Source organism: Eleutherodactylus coqui, chromosome 4, assembly GCF_035609145.1.
Source record: "Eleutherodactylus coqui strain aEleCoq1 chromosome 4, aEleCoq1.hap1, whole genome shotgun sequence".
In the NCBI taxonomy this organism is placed as follows: Eukaryota; Metazoa; Chordata; class Amphibia; order Anura; family Eleutherodactylidae; genus Eleutherodactylus; species Eleutherodactylus coqui.
Genome location: NC_089840.1, coordinates 290,532,905 through 290,550,408, shown reverse-complemented (window position 1 = coordinate 290,550,408; position 17,504 = coordinate 290,532,905). Strand labels below are relative to the sequence as shown.

The window sequence follows — 17,504 nt, the reverse complement described above, 5'->3', positions numbered from 1 at the left end:
ATCTAACTTATCATCAAACCTACCTGGAAATATCATGTAAGGTCCTTGTTGTTTGTACCAAGTGGACAGGTAGATCCTTGGTCTGGTCTTTTGTTAAGGGTTCACAGGAATGGGATGCAGTTTTTGACCATAGGACCTCAGAAATGAAGGGGTTTGTTATTTTGATCAAAGTCCATAAATAAATTAGGTGTAAGACCTGTTTCTGTAATGTCAGGAACATAGAGGTCATCGGGAAGTATGAGGGGGACTAGACCATAGCTCTGGTCCATTAGTGCAGAGAAGTATTATTTTCCATGGGTGCACCTACAGAACCATTGGCTGCAGACCATTGCCAGAAAAGATGGAATCCCGATCAATGTAGGGTTCACTCCTGGAGATCGAGGTTTGCCTCAGCCTACGATGAGCTACCTGTATCATCAGCTCTGGTTTCACTCACCTTCCTATATGGTTTCCAATCTTGAAGTACAATGGAAAAGCAGCAGTAAAATACTGAGTCATTATTTAGAGGTGGGGAAAATAGACCGGCCAATCAGGTAAAAGAGGCAGACTGAAATCAGCCAATCATGATGGGGACAACCTATGCAGTTCATGCAGAAGGCTCAGCTACACCTACACCCCCGGCAGGCTGAAGTTAAATGCTGACATCACATCTGGCATCATGCGGCAGCTCTGATCCCCACGGAGTCTGACTGCTCCTGTTATGGTATAAGAACATAACATGTTTGACACTTTCTACTAAGACCTGTGTGTGTGATATTACTAGTGGGATGGAACTAATTATTACTCCACTCTGAAGTCAGTGGATGCTGGCTCGCTGTGCGACAAAACCGATTTAGCTTAGGTCTAGAGGCTTTACCTGCGGTTCCCTGGTTTTTGCCCCTTACCCACACCAATCAGGATTTGGTCTCTACTGTGGAGAGCTCAGTAATAGTCTCAGTTATGTCGCTGCTGACACAGCGCAGTCAGAACTGCCATAATGCAGTGTCGGTGGTTGTAAACAGAAACGTAGTCGGGAAACATAACCTAAGTCAGAACAGGTGAAATTCTTGCACACGATTTTCCATAACGTGATACCGGAGGGTGCAGCTGGAGACGTGGTCATGGAACAGAGCTAAGGTAGAATACTTGCATAGGGGTGAGAGAGGCTGAGGCCAGGGCAGGGAGCAGACAAAATAAACATGGTCAGGAGAGAAGAAGTCAGGAAAGCTGAGTAGGGCAGACCAAAACCAGAAGAGCAGACAGAACACCGTAACACCTTTGCACACTGTCAGAGTAATTCCTCGGACACCTGCTAGCATGGAAGGGTGTCTAGAATAGCCAGAGACTTGTCTGGGTGGGCCAGGGATGGAAAACCTGGGTGTGCACTGATCTTCAAGAGGTGAGCTGGTCACACATGTGCACTCTATGAGGACCAGGAAACTGACATGCGGTGCGGCATCTGCTGTAGTCAACACAAGAGACATAGAACTGGCCATGACCAACAACAGGAGAAGGTAGGGGATGTCATCACTCATGACCGATGGCTGTAACAGTCTCTATTCCACCCAGACCATTCTTCTGTTCCAATTTTATCCCAGAAACGGGGCTCCAGAGATAATGCAGGGTTAGCTATGACTGTCAGACGCCCATTGAGCACGTAATCTAGTTATGTCGCATCAGACCTGGACATTTAATGGTTCTTCATGTTCTCCCTTCATTATCTGCAGGGACAATGGTTCTGCTGAGATGTCGGTGAGCGTCCCTCACACCATCACGGAGTGGAGCGCCCAGACCTTTTGTGTTGGACCTGGAGGTTTCGGTCTCTCTCAGCCAGTTTCTCTCAAAGCCTTCCAGCCGTTCTTTGTAGATTCGACCCTTCCTTACTCCGTGAAGCGAGGAGAGAGCTTCAATCTTAAAGTCTCTGTGTTCAACTACCAGACTGATCCGATGATGGTAAGTATTCTTCTGTTGTAAGACATTTGGAGACTTCATGAAAGTGAAGGAAACCAGGGTCAAGGAGACAGAATGCGGAGTGTGACTCCATTAAGACGGTTCTATCCAGGAGTGTCCACACTATTAATGATGGCTGACAATACTGTCTGTTCCCTGCAGTCTGTAACTCCTAATATCACCCTATATCACTCTATATTAATGTACATATATGACTGTTTACCCCTCAGATCGCAGCCTCTCTTCCATCTTCTGAGCATTTCAAGACTGAGAACAGCAAAAGCAGCGAGAAAGTCTTCTGTGTTCCCGGAGGGATGAAAAAGACAGTTTCTTGGGTTGTGACTCCAAGTATAATAGGTAAGAATATGGGTATATCCTACATGCAACGATGTCCATGAGATCAACACATCTTATACTACAGTGACAACCTCTGTAACTGCTGACCACCAGCCCCTGTATCATGTCTGAGAGGTAGTCACAGCCCCGCCCCCTGGTGATGACATCACTGATATAATTACATGCGATCAAACATGAGATTCGCACATCGTATACTACCGTAACTGCGATTCATCTATTACTGCTGATAATCAACTTGTGTATCATGTCCAAGATGCTGTCATAGTCCTACCTCTTGGTGAGGATTTAACCCTTTCCAATCCACTGTCTGACGTATGATTTAAGGCTGTACAGCTCTGATGTTGGAAGACATCCATCGGGGTTCTCTTACTGTATATTGCCAGCCTCCCTGCTGTCGGAGCCTATCCAACGTGTCACCTCATGCAGTACTGGCTTTAGCCAGCATATGGCGCCATTGTATACCAGCAGAAAAAGAGTAAGCCCCCTAGGAAAACCAGGATACAAATTGGATTGGAAAGGGTTAATAGTTTTACCTTGTAAACCCCATAGTAGTTTGTAATTTGTGCTAGTTTGATTGCTGTACCAGACCCTCTGACATAGCACTGTATCATGGCCCGGTATCCTGGCTGTGACCACAGATGGATTAGACAGCCTATCAACAGGGGGTCTCTTCAAACTTCAAATTTGTAGCTTAAAATGAGGTTCTGTTGTGTTCTGCCTCCATGTGTCCGGTCACTGCACTCATTTAAAGCATAAAAAAGTATATTCATGTCCAATGGATCCCTCGTAGCAGACCTCTGTCTACTTGGTGCCAACCCTGTGACCGGGCCCACTACTCTTTGTATGTCCTGGAGTCCGTAACCTTCCTTTTTCCCAGGTCTCAGCTAGACCCTCAGAGAGGGACCACCCTCTGCTCTATACAGTGTCCCCAGGATCAACTCTGTGGAGTCCACCTAACATGACAGCTGTAGAACTCCCCAGTTAAAAACCTGTCAGCGACCCGCTCTATGCTAGGAACCCCTCTCATCACAGATATGATTATATGTGATTATCAGACATGAGATTTGCACACCTTACACTACATTAATATCCTTTAATATAGCCTGTATATCATGACTGACAGGTAGTCAAAACTCTGCCCCTGAGGATGACATCACTGATCACAGCCCCACCCCTGATGATGATATCACTGACTTTTGCTCATATTCCAGGAAAAATGAATATTACCGTGATAGCTAAAGCTGTGAAGAGTCAGGAGCTGTGCGGGGGCAAGGAGACGGTGATCCCCAAGAAGGGCCGCAGGGATGTAGTAATCCAGTCGGTGCTGGTGGTGGTGAGTAGCCGGGAGGGGATGGCCGTGACGAGTCTCATGCTGGACTAGTAAGGAGTTGTGCAGTCACATAGATGCTGTGCAGGCATAGAGATGAGCGGAAGGTGCCACCTGGAGGCGCCTCTTCATCATGTCACCCCTCCGCTGGCCTTTGTGTCTATAGACACTAGATATTCACAAAGCGCAACGAGAAGCCGTCATCTTCCATATATGAGTAAATGAGAAGTTACAGTTGCAGCCACTCTCCGGTTGTTGTGCATTATGGGCATTTTTTCTATTCAGTAGTGGTGACCATTTTTTTAAAGTTTCAAAAGGAAGTGCGGCCATATTGGTTGTCACTAATCAATTACCTTCTTGGTAGGTTATCACTTTGGTGGACATTGAGCAGGTTGACAGAAGGAGAGCGCTTCAGAAGACTCTAAAATACCATTCAAAAGTGGCAACCATTATGGCCGCACTTCCTGTTGTCACTTTCTCCAAGTTAGTCACCACAGAACTGCAGCATTAAAGATGATTTACTGATATTTTTTTTCTTTCAGCCTGAGGGGACTGTAGTGGAGAAGACTCACAACTCTCTGCTGATCATGGATGGTAATCCTCAGAAGATATCTACTTAGATGCCTCTTCCTCCTGTACAGTCACTGTGTGCAGCCTTTTTCTCCTGTGCAGTCTCTTCCATCTCTGCAGTCACAGGTTGCAGTCTCTTCTTCCAGTACAGTTGTTATGTGCAGTCTATTCCATCTGTGCAGTCAGGGTGTGTAGTCTCTTCTTCTTGTGTAGTCTCTTTCCCCTGTGCAGTTGCTTTGTTCAGTCTTAGAGATGAGCGAGTATACTCGCTAAAGGCAATTGCTCGAGCGAGCATTGCCTTTAGCGAGTATCTCCCCCGCACGAGACTGCAGGTTCGGGTGCCGGCGGGGGAGAGCGGTGAGTAGCGGCTGTCAGCAGGAGGGAGCGGGGGGGGGGGGGGGAGAGGGAGAGAGAGATCTCCCCTCCGTTCCGCCCCGCTCTCCCCCGCAGCTCCGTGCTTGCTGTCGGCACCCAAACCTGCAGTCTCGAGCGGGGGAGATACTCGCTAAAGGCAATGCTCGCTCGAGCAATTGCCTTTAGCGAGTATACTCGCTCATCTATATTCAGTCTCTTTCCCCTGTGCAGTTGATGCATACAGTTGTTCCTTCCTGAGCAGTGTCTTCTTCCTGTGCAGCTACTCTGTTGAATTTCTTCTTCCTCTGAAGTCTCTTCTTCCTCTGCAGTCTCTTCTTCCTGGACCCTGATCTGCTTGTGCTTCAGACTTCTGCCTTCAGTTTCTAGCACAGAATATCTGAGACCCGCACTGTTGATCATCAGCACTCTGATACATTTGTAGCAACATAACAAAACTTTTTTGTTTTAGGTAATTCTATAACAGAGAAGGTGAAGCTTGAGTACCCCCCCTCATCTGTTCCGGGGTCACATAAAAACTTCTTCAGTGTTTGTGGTGAGTACAGAGCAATGGTAAAAGTGACAAAGGGGTTTTCTGCTGCTGGGACGACCCAGTGATCAGTTGTAATCCGTGGAGGAGCCTGACAGTGAGTGTTCCTTTTCTCTGCAGCTCCCCTACAGGAGAAATGTAGCATTACACAGTTCTCATTGAAATCAATATACTGTATGTAATGTACAGGTATTTTAGGTCCTCCACAGGGGAATGCTCTAAGTAACTCTCTCTCTCTCCCTTTCTCACACACACACACATACATATATATATACATATATATATATATATATATATATATATATATATATATATATATATATATATATATGGGTTCCCATGGCAACCAGATACTAGTCAGTGATGTCCGCGTTTGCTATGGCCTGTGATCACTGTAATAACTGATAATGCATTGCAGTACAGAAGTACAGTGTATTATCAGAGCGATCATAGCATCGCAAGTTCAAGTCCACTACAGGGACATAAAAATGTATTAAGAAAAGTATTTTTTTGCGCTCTTCCCCTCTTTTGTTTAAAAAAAAAAAAAAAAACACAATTGGTGTCAGGACACGAGTGACAACATGTACAACAAACTGAACACATGTTTTACTGTACACAGCAAATGTTGTTAAAAAAAAGCTGAACCAAAATTATTGTTATAATCGCATCAACCTGCAAAAAAAAAATCATGTAATTTATGCTGCATGTTTAATGCTGTAAAGAAAATAAAAACAATGGCAGAACTGAGGAGAGTTTTCTCCCTTCACTCCAAAAAATGTAATAAAAGTTATACAATACATTAAATGTACCGAGAAAATGGTACCAATAAAAACTACAGCTCGACACACAAAAAACAAGTCCTTATAATAGTAATCTTTATTTGTATAGCGCCAACATATTCCGCAGCGCTTATATAGACAGGGGGGATACAGAAAGACAAAAGTACAACAATTACAGAACCACGGTTACATAGTAATCAGCTGATGGAAACAACAGGGGTGAGGGTCCTGCTCCAACGAGCTTACATACTACAAGTAGTGGGGTGATACAGAAGGTAAAGGGTCTGGAGATGTGCACAGTATGGCGGGGTGGAGAGTGAGCGATGCTATACACAGACAATGGTCAGACATTTAGCCGTGTGACGGCAGAAACAGTATGACTGCAAGAGCGGTTTATGATGGCTAGCAGGGATTGCAGTCAGTAGGTCAGGGAGCATGTTATCAGGCAGAGTACAGAGGGGTTTATTTAGGGAATGCGGTATGCCTCCCTGAAGAGGTGCATTTTTAGAGCACGCCTGAAGTTCTGCGAGTCCTGGAATGCTCGGGTATCCTTTGGTAGTGCGTTCCAGAGGACCGGTGCTGCTCTGGAGAAGTCTTGGAGGCGGGAATGAGAGGTTTGTATTAAAGGTGCGCTCAGTCTGGTTTCGTTAGCAGAGCGGAGAGCCCAGGCTGGGTGATGGATTGAGATGAGGGATACAATATAGGGGGCACTGTGCTGTGGAGGGCTTTGTGGATGAAGGTAGCGAGTTTAAATTGAATTCTGTATTTAATGGGCAGCCAGTGCAGTGACTGGCACAGGGCAGAGGCATCCGAGTAGCGGCTAGACAGGAAGATGAGCCTGGCTGCCGCATTCAGGATGGATTGGAGAGGGTAGAGTCTGGTGCAGGGGAGGCCGATCAGCAACGAGTTGCAATAATCGAGCCGGGAGTGGATGAGAGCAACAGTAAGCGTTTTTAGCGTGTCCACCGTGAGAAAAGAGCGGATTCTTGCGATGTTCTTGAGGTGCAGCTGACATGTTCGGGCGAGAGATTGGATGTAGGGGGTAAAAGAGAGATCAGAGTCGAATATGACCCCAAGGCAGCGGGCATGCTGTCTAGGAGTTATGGTGCCACACACTGAAATGGAGATGTCAGGATGAGGTCGGTTAGTGGAGGGTGGAAATACCAGTAGGTCAGTTTTAGAGAGGTTTAATTTTAGGTAGAGAGAGGACATGGTGTTAGAGACAGCGGACAGACAGTCGGTGATGTTTTGGAGGAAAGGTGCAGAGATGTCACGGGAAGAGGTGTATAGCTGGGTGTCGTCAGCATACAGGGGGGTATTGGAGGCCAAATCCCCTGATGGTGTGTCCAATAGGCCTTGTCAACAGGAAAAGAAAGTTATGGTTTCTAAAGGGAAGATGAAAATCCCCCACAATTTGTTGCATCTTTAGATCCAAATTAGGCAATGTCACTAAGGGGTTAAAATATAGTGTAATGCAATACCATAGTATTGCATTATATTGCATAAGCGATCAAGCGATCCGAAGTTCAAGTCCCCTGTGAGGACTAAAAGTCAAGGTAAAAACAAGTAAAATAAATAATGAAAAAAATATTAGAAAAAAATATTAATAATAAAAAAATAAACATTTTCCAGATAAAATAAATAGATTAGGAAATGTACAAATAAATATCGCTGCATGAATAAAAGTCCAAGTTATCAAAACAGGCACATTATTAGCCCCGCGAGGTGCAAGAAAATATACAATGCCAGAAATGCACTCTTTTCATCACCCCATCTCCAAGAAAAAATTTTACAAAAAAATAGTTAAAATGGTCATATGTACCTGAGAATTGTACAGAAAAAAACTGCAGCTGACCTCAGACAAAAATCAGCCGCTCTACAATGGAAAAATAATAAGTTAGCCCGCCTGCAGACGGCCGGGTCGGATCCCACTGCGAGGCTTAACCGCTCCCGGCATCTCCTCTCTGCGCCATGTGCCAGCTGTCGCCCAGCCAACACATGTGAAGAAAGGAGCCGGCCCGTCACTACTGACATTTCAGTGCGGGCCTCTGCGAGACCCACACAGGACATGCAGCGATTTGTTTACCGCGCATGTTTTTACGCAGACAAATCAATGCCGTATACCTAGGATAGCGTTATCTAATGCAATCCTATGCAGGCAGCCATGGGCGGAAATTCTGTGGGAAATCCTGACGCTGAATTTCCACCCGTGTGCAGGGGCCTTTATAAGGATCAGAAGGTGACAAAAGAATTTTTTTTTTTGAGATTATTCATTTTCTTAGGCAGTGCTGCACAAAGAACTATATAAACTTGTTAGCATTGTAATCGAACTGACCGACAGAATAAAGATAATGTACTCATTGTCAAAACCATCCCGCCCCCAGAAGACGTTGTCGATTTGGTGCAGACCCCGGCATGCAGTTCCATCTCAGGCAGATCTGTAAATGATGAGAGTTGTGATGATTAGATGAACGGTCGAGTCTCCTGAGGCCCTAAAAGTGGTTCCCCCCTTGGCCTATAAGAGGCTCTCGGAGGCCCCTTGTGTGTAGTGACCTCTTCTTCCACTTGTAGAGCTTGTTGACCACTAGACGCCTCTACGACGCAGAGAAGAGATTTCACCCCGTTACCAGAGGGGGGTGCATTAATGGGATGTGGGAAGCTGGATGGTCGTATTAGTGAATTACCTGCCATCTGGGCCGTTTGCCCAGACTATTAGGAAGTGTTGGGACCAGTGGATGCATAAGGACATGTACACAAGATGACTAGGATCAGGACGCACTCCAAAGACCACCAGTACAGAGGATTATCTGATCGTCCAACAAGCATCAGCAGCTCCAACTGTTTTGTTGTCTGCCATCCAGAGACAGGGGGCGCCATAATTACACCCCTGTGTTTGTTGGAGCCATTTCCAAGTGCTTGGCTGAAGGCCATTTGGTCTCATGGCATCCATTCCGTGTATTGTCTTCAAAATCCACCCACTGCCACCTCCATTTGTAGGAGTGTCATAAACAACAAAAATGGACAGCTAAAGAGTGGAACCAAATTGTCTTCAGAAACAAATCCAGGTTTAGTTTGGGCGCTAACGATGGCAAAGTTTATGTCTGGAGAATTAGTGAATGCCTTAGTCCTGCCTTTGCTGTGGAGCAGCACACTGCCCCCTGCTGGTGTGGTGGTCTGGGGGGCCATCACATACGACAGTCGGTCACCCCTAATAGTGGAACGAGGGACAATGACAGTTCAGCGATATGTTCAGGACATCCTGCAGCCACATGTGTTCCTCTCATGGCGGCTTCTAGCAGGATAATGATCGGCCGCACACACAAAGGGGGTCACAGGAAGCCCCCACAACATTGTCACCGTGGCTGCCCGGTCACCAGATTTATCGTCAATGGAACATGTATGGGACCATCTGGGACACTAACTGCAACACCCTACGAGTATACATGATCTAGAGGTTCAGTAGAGCTGGTTTTCACAAAGGAAGAGAAGCAACAAATTAAATAGCAAAGCTCCAATGGATCGTGGAAAAGGCCTGGGAATACCAGAAGGAGATGTACATACGCTTTATCGATGACAGAAAACCATTCAATTGCATTCAACACGACAAGCTGTGGCCACGCCTAAGACAAATGGGAGTCTCAGGACATCTGGGGCAACTCATACAGTCGTTACATGCGAATCAAGAGGCCACGATCAGAACCTCCAACAGTAACATGGAATGGTTCAGAATCTGGAAAGGCATACACCAAGGCTGCATCTTATCACCTGCATTGTTCAACCTCTATGCAGAGGAGATCTAGATGAATCCAACATCTGAGTTATAACTCACAGAAACAGAAGCTAAAAGACCTGGTTGCCAAAGAATGCAATGGCTTGAGACTATTAGAGCCGACACAAAAATTCAAATGATTGAACTGAAAGAAGAGGGCTGATCCATAAAGTGTCCAAGAGTCGGCCCTGATTAGACAGATAAAGAGAGATAAAGGCTCAATTACACCTGTGACATTGTGCTCTGCTTGCACTGTCCCACAGAGAACAAAGTAGGACATTGAGAAGCAGGAAGATATTGCCGATATGCCTATGCCGGCAATCTCCTGCTTCTAATGTCCTGCTTTGTTTACAGGTTGCTGTAGAGACCATCGGCTTGTCAGAAGCAAGCCGATGGTCTCTGTTGTAGGGAGAGCTGGTGCTTGGCTGTCAGAGGACAGCTAGGTACCAGCTCTTACAGCAGAGATCAGAGAAAACCTCTGATCTCTGCTGTGTAGAGATGAGCGAGCGTACTCGTCCGAGCTTGATACTCGTTCGAGTATTAGGGTACTCGAGATGCTCGTTACTCGAGATGAGCACCACGCGATGTTCGAGTTACTTTCATTTTCTTCCCTGAGAAATTTGCGCGCTTTTCTGGCCAATAGAAAGACAGGGAAAGCATTACAACTTCCTCCTGTGACATTCCAGCCCTATCCCACCCCTCTGCAGTGAGTGGTTGGGGAGATCAGGTGACACCAGAGTATTAAAATCTGCCCCGCCCGCGGCTCGCCACAGATGCATGCTAACAGAGATCAGGGAAAGTGCTGTCTTGCTGTAGATGCTATAGGGAGGGTGTTAGGTGTTATATTCGTCTTCAAGAACCCCAACGGTCCTTCTTAGGGCCACATCTGACGGTGTTCAGTACTGTTGGGCTGCTGGGAGCAGTATTGCACAATTTATTTTTTTTTTGTATATCGGGCGTGCAGACCATAGCGTCCTCAGTCTGCAGTCATTTTACAGAGTATAGGGGCAGTACTGGTAAGGCAGGGACAGTGGGAAAGGTGAAAGAGATAAACTGTCTATATAGGCAGTGGGCTTTTTCAAAACAATTGGGGAAAAATAATATATTTGGGCTGCCTGTGACCATCTTCAGTGTACTGCGTGTCTGCTGGGGGTAGTAGTCGCTAATTAATACCCAGATAAGCGTTACAGCAGGCTTGCGCATAATTGTTTCCTGGCTCTGCTGTGCCCGTTACATCACCGCCGTCATCCCGCCAGAGGGAAACAGTATACATAATATACGCTGCATACAGTATCTGTCTGGTGTTTCAGCTCACCATTTAAGAAAATAGAAGCAAAATACTTAAGGCCTACCACTGGCCTTTGGCCACTTTACTGCTTCTGCGCTGTGAATTCCAGTAGCTGAGTCATACGCACCTACGTCTCACTACAGGCTTGCGCATAATTGTTTCCTGGCTCTGCTGTGTCTGTTACATGACCGCTGTTATCCCGCCAGAGGGAAACAGTATACATAATATACGCTGCATACAGTATCTGTCTGGTGTTTCAGCTCACCAGTTAAAAAAATAGAAGCAAAATACTTAAAGGGGTTGTCCCGCGAAAGCAAGTGGGGGTATACACTTCTGTATGGCCATATTAATGCACTTTGTAATATACATCGTGCATTAATTATGAGCCATACAAAAGTTATTCACTTACCTGCTCCGTTGCTAGCGTCCCCGTCGCCATGGTGCCGTCTAATTTCAGCGTCTAATCGCCCGATTAGACGCGCTTGTGCAGTCCGGTCTTCTGGCTGGTGAATGGGGCCGCTTGTGCCGGAGAGCTGGTCACCGCGTCGTCATAGTAGCTCCGCCCCGTCACGTGTGCTGATTCCAGCCAATCAGGAGGCTGGAATCGGCAATGGAACGCAAGGAAGGAGAAGAAAATCCATGGTGCACCATGGGAGAAGACCTGCGGTCCACCGTGGGAGAAGACCAGCGGCGCCATCTTCACAAGAAGAAAAGAAGAAGCTGCAGAACGCTGATGCAGGTAAGCGCAATGTGCTTTTTAAAAACTAACCCATGCTTTCTTTTTAACAGGGCAGAATGCGGGGGTAAGTGAAAAAAAAAATTTTTCACTTTCGCCGCGGGACAACCCCTTTTAAGGCCTACCACTGGCCTTTGGCCACTTTACTGCTTCTGCGCTGTGAATTCCAGTAGCTGGGTCATACGCACCTACGTCTCACTACAGCCTTGCGCATAATTGTTTCCTGGCTCTGCTGTGCCCGTTACATCACCGCCGTCATCCCGCCAGAGGGAAACAGTATACATAATATACGCTGCATACAGTGTGTGTCTGGTGTTTCAGGTCACCAGTTAAAAAAATAGAAGCAAAATACTTAAAGGGGGTTGTCCCGCGAAAGCAAGTGAGGTTATACACTTCTGTATGGCCATATTAATGCACTTTGTAATGTACATCGTGCATTAATTATGAGCCATACAGAAGTTATTCACTTACCTGTTTCGTTGCTAGCGTCCTCGTCTCCATGGTGCCGTCTAATTTCAGCACCTAATCGCCCGATTAGACGCGCTTGCGCAGTCCGGTCTTCTCCCTGGTGAATGGGGCTGCTCGTGCCGGAGAGCTGGTCCTCGTAGCTCCGCCCCGTCACGTGTGCCGATTCCAGCCAATCAGGAGGCTGGAATCGGCAATGGACCGCACAGAGCCCACGGTGCACCATGGGAGAAGACCCGCGGTGCATCGTGGGTGAAGATCCCAGCGGCCATCTTAGTAAGGTAAGTAAGAAGTCGCCGCAGTGCGGGGATTCGGGTAAGTACTAAACGTTTTTGTTTTTTTTAACACATGCATCGGGTTTGTCTCGCGCCGAACGGGGGGCCTATTGAATAAAAAAAAAACGCGTTTCGGCGCGGGACAACCCCTTTAAGGCCTACCACTGGCCTTTGGCCACTTGACTGCTTCTGCGCTGTGAATTCCAGTAGCTGAGTCATACGCACCTACGTCTCACTACAGGCTTGCACATAATTGTTTCCTGGCTCTGCTGTGCGTTCCGTAAGTGAAGTCAGCCTCCAACCACAGGCTAATAAGCGGCACATTTAATTTCAGCGTTCTGTTTCTGCTCTACTCGTAATACACCATGCTGAGGCGTAGGGGTAGGCCTAGAGGACGTGGACGCGGGCGAGGACGCGGAGGCCCAAGTCAGGGTGCGGGCACAGGCCGAGCTCCTGATCCAGGTGTATCGCAACCAACTGCTGCGGGATTAGGAGAGAGGCAAGTTTCTTGGGTCCCCAGATTCATCTCACAATTAATGGGTCCACGCGGTAGACCTTTATTAGAAAATGAGCAGTGTGAGCAGGTCCTGTCGTGGATGGCAGAAAGTGCATCCAGCAATCTATCGACCACCCAGTCTTCTACGCCGTACACTGCTGCAACTCTGAATCCTCTGGCTGCTGCTCCTCCTTCCTCCCAGCCTCCTCACTCCATGAAAATGACACATTCTGAGGAGCAGGCAGACTCCCAGGAACTGTTCTCGGGCCCCTGCCCAGATTGAGCAACAATGGTTCCTCTCCCACCGGAGGAGTTTGTCGTGACCGATGCCCAACCTTTGGAAAGTTCCCGGGGTCCGGGGGATAAGGCTGGGGACTTCGGGCAACTGTCTCAAGAGCTTTCAGTGGGTGAGGAGGACGATGACGATGAGACACAGTTGTCTATCAGTGAGGTAGTAGTAAGGGCAGTAAGTCCGAGGGAGGAGCGCACAGAGGATTCGGAGGAAGAGCAGCTGGACGATGAGGTGACTGACCCCACCTGGTTTGCTAGGCCTACTGAGGACAGGTCTTCAGAGGGAGAGGCAAGTGCAGCAGCAGGGCAGGTTGGAAGAGGCAGTGCGGTGGCCAGGGGTAGAGGCAGGGCCAGACCAAATAATCCACCAACTGTTTCCCAAAGCGCCCCCTCGCGCCATGCCACCCTGCAGAGGCAGAGGTGCTCAAAGGTGTGGCAGTTTTTCACTGAGAGTGCAGACGACCGACGAACTGTGGTGTGCAAGGTTTGTCGCGCCAAGATCAGCCGGGGAGCCTCCACCAGCAGCCTCACCACTACCAGCATGCGTAGGCATATGATGGCCAAGCACCCCACAAGGTGGGACGAAGGCCGTTCACCGCCTCCGGTTTGCACCACTGCCTCTCCCCCTGTGCCCCAACCTGCCACTGAGATCCAACCCCCCTCTCAGGACACAGGCACGGCCGTCTCCCGGCCTGCACCCACACCCTCACCTCCGCTGTCCTCGGCCCCATCCAGCAATGTCTCTCACCGCAGCGTCCAGCCATCGCTAGCGCAACTGTTTGAGCGCAAGCGCAAGTACGCCGCCACGCACCAGCACGCTCAAGCGTTAAACATGCACATAGCCAAATTGATCAGCCTGGAGATGCTGCCGTATAGGCTTGTGGAAATGGACGCTTTCGGAAACATGATGGCGGCGGCGGCCCCGCGCTACTCGGTTCCCAGTCGCCACTACTTTTCCCGATGTGCCGTCCCAGCCCTGCACGACCACGTCTCCCGCAACATTGTACGCGCCCTCACCAACGCGGTTACTGCCAAGGTCCACTTAACAACGGACACGTGGACAAGCACAGGCGGGCAGGGCCACTATATCTCCCTGACGGCACATTGGGTGAATTTAGTGGAGGCTGGGACAGAGTCAGAGCCTGGGAGCGCTCACGTCCTACCCACCCCCAGAATTGCGGGCCCCAGCTCGGTGGTGGCATCTGCGGCGGTGTATGCTTCCTCCACTAAACCACCCTCCTCCTCCTCCAACGCAACCTCTGTCTTGCAATCAAGATGTGTAAGCAGCAGCACGTCGCCAGCAGTCGGTGTCGCGCGGCGTGGCAGCACAGCGGTGGGCAAGCGTCAGCAGGCTGTGCTGAAACTACTCAGCTTAGGAGAGAAGAGGCGCACGGCCCACGAACTGCTGCAGGGTCTGACAGAGCAGACCGACTGCTGGCTTTCGCCGCTGAGCCTCCAACTGGGCATGGTCGTGTGTGACAACGGCCTTAACCTGGTGGCAGCTCTGCAGCTCGGCAGCCTCACGCACGTGCCATGCCTGGCCCACATCTTTAATTTGGTGGTTCAGCGCTTTCTGAAAAGCTACCCACGCTTGTCAGACCTGCTCGGAAAGGTGCCCGGCTCAGCGCACATTTCTGCAAGTCCAAGATGGACGCTGCCACCCTGTGCAACCTGCTCACTCTGCAACATCGGTTTAATCTGCCAGTGCACTGACTGCTGTGCGACGTGCCCACACGGTGGAACTGTACGCTCCACATGTTGGCCAGGCTCTATGAGCAGCGTAGAGCTATAGTGAAATACCAACTCCAACATGGGCGGCGTAGTGGGAGTCAGCCTCCTCAATTCTTTACAGAAGAGTGGGCCTGGTTGGCAGACATCTGCCAGGTCCTTGGAAACTTTGAGGAGTCTACCCAGATGGTGAACGGCGATGCTGCAATCATTAGCGTCACCATTCCTCTGCTATGCCTCTTGAGAAGTTCCCTGCAAAGCATAAAGGCAGACGCTTTGCGCTTGGAAACGGAGGCGGGGGAAGACAGTATGTCGCTGGATAGTCAGAGCACCCTCATGTCTATATCTCAGCGCGTTGAGGAGGAGGAGGAGGGGGAGGAGCATGAGGAGGAGGGGGAAGAGACAGCTTGGCCCACTGCTGAGGGTACCCATGCTGCTTGCCTGTCATCCTTTCAGCGTGTATGGCCTGAGGAGGAGGAGGAGGATCCTGAAAGTGATCTTCCTAGTGAGGACAGCCATGTGTTGCGTACTGGTACCCTGGCACACATGGCGGACTTCATGTTAGGATGCCTTTCTCGTGACCCTCGCGTTACACGCATTCTGGCCACTACAGATTACTGGGTGTAAACACTGCTCGACCCACGGTATAAGGAGAACCTTTCCACTCTCATACCCGAAGAGGAAAGGGGTTCGAGAGTGATGCTATACCACAGGACCCTGGCGGACAAACTAATGGTAAAATTCCCATCCGACAGCGCTAGTGGCAGAAGGCGCAGTTCCGAGGGCCAGGTAGCAGGGGAGGCACGGAGATCAGGCAGCATGTACAGCACAGGCAGGGGAACACTCTCCAAGGCCTTTGCCAGCTTTGTGGCTCCCCAGCAAGACTGTGTCATCGCTCCCCAGTCAAGGCTGAGTCGGCTGGAGCACTGTAAAAGGATGCACGACCGTCCTCCGTGACGCCTCTGCTCCCTACAACTACTGGGTGTCGAAGCTGGACACATGGCCTGAACTCACGCTGTATGCCCTGGAGGTGCTTGCTTGTCCTGCGGCTAGCGTCTTGTCAGAGAGGGTGTTTAGTGCGGCTGGGGGAATCATCACGGATAAGCGTACCCGCCTGTCAACTGACAGTGCCGACAGGCTTATACTCATAAAGATGAACAAAGCCTGGATTTCCCCAGACTTCTCTTCTCCACCAGCGGACAGCAGCGATACCTAAACAATATGTAGGCTGCACCCGTGGATGGAAGCATCGTTCTCTAGCACCATAAAAAACGGGGACCTTTTAGCTTCATCAATCTGTGTATTATATTCATCCTCCTCCTGCTCCTCCTCTTGAAACCTCACGTAATCACGCCGAACGGGCAATTTTTCTTAGGCCCACAAGGCTCTGTCATATTACTTTTGTAAACAATGTTTATATGTTTCAATTCTCATTAAAGCGTTGAAACTTGCACCTGAACCAATTTTTATTTTAACTGGGCTGCCTCCAGGCCTAGTTACCAATTAAGCCACATTAACCAAAGCGATTAATGGGTTTCACCTGCCCTCTCGGTTGGGCATGGGAAATTTTTCTGAGGTACATTAGTACTGTTGGTACACCAATTTTTTGGGGCCCTCGCCTACAGTGTAATCCTAGTAATTTTTATGGGCTTCGCCTGCACTCATGCTACAGCAAGGTGTGTGGGGTTGGCCTACACTTTTGCTACATAAATGTAACTGGGGCCTTGTCTATACTGCAACTACTGAATGGGAATGTTACTGTGGCCTGTCTTGACTGCTACTACTACTGAAATGGAACTAAGACTGTGCTCCCCCTATACTGCTGCTTCGGAATTGTTACTGGGGCCTGTCTAGACTGCTACTATTACTGAAATGAAACTAAGACTGTGCTCCCCCTATACTGCTGCTTCGGAATTGTTACTGGGGCCTGTCTTGAGTGCTACTATTACTGAAATGGATCTAAGACTGTGCTCCCCCTATAATGCTGCTAGTGATATGTTACTGGGGCCTGTCCCTAATGCTACTGCTGAAATGTTACTAATTCTGGGCTCTGCCTATACCGCTGCTAATGCTATGTCACTGGGCTGTGGAAACGGAGGCTTCCCAAAGACATGATGGCGGCGAGGCCATTTCCCACCAACGCGGTTACTGTTAAGGTGCATATAACCACGGACACGTGGACAGGACACGTAGTGCCTCAAAAACATCCCCCTCCTTGCATTGGTCTGTCTGGTGGCAGTCCAAGAATTTCACCTTTAACGATACAACAAGAGAGCCCCCCCCCCCCCCGCCACGGCCCACTTAATCCTGGCCACATTCCGAAAACCAACGAAATAAAACCGCGCTACTTGGTCCGCAGTCGCCACCACATTCCCACCAACGCGGTTACTGTTAAGCTACATATTACCAGTCTGACTGGGGCATGTACTGTGGGCCGAAGCCCACCTGTATTGTATGTGACATTAGTTCTGCTGAGCAGGGCACTGCAATGGGATACATTTATGTACCGCCGATGGGTTCCAGGGAGCCACCCATGCTGTCGGTCCACAGGGACTTCACATTAGGGATTTGTACCTGCCAGTGTCTATGTATT

At 48.9% G+C, this 17,504-nt stretch overlaps 1 protein-coding gene across 1 annotated transcript in view; it reads left to right on the top strand.

Annotated features, from left to right (window-relative positions):
* LOC136626755 (alpha-2-macroglobulin-like protein 1) overlaps positions 1 to 17,504 on the top strand; it is a 237,447-nt gene that overhangs the window by 179,634 nt on the left and 40,309 nt on the right. Inside the window, exons 23-27 of the mRNA XM_066601761.1 lie at positions 1,707 to 1,932; positions 2,160 to 2,286; positions 3,498 to 3,619; positions 4,156 to 4,207; positions 5,007 to 5,090. Coding sequence (XP_066457858.1) covers positions 1,707 to 1,932; positions 2,160 to 2,286; positions 3,498 to 3,619; positions 4,156 to 4,207; positions 5,007 to 5,090 — 611 coding nt within the window. The remainder of the gene's footprint in view (positions 1 to 1,706; positions 1,933 to 2,159; positions 2,287 to 3,497; positions 3,620 to 4,155; positions 4,208 to 5,006; positions 5,091 to 17,504) is intronic.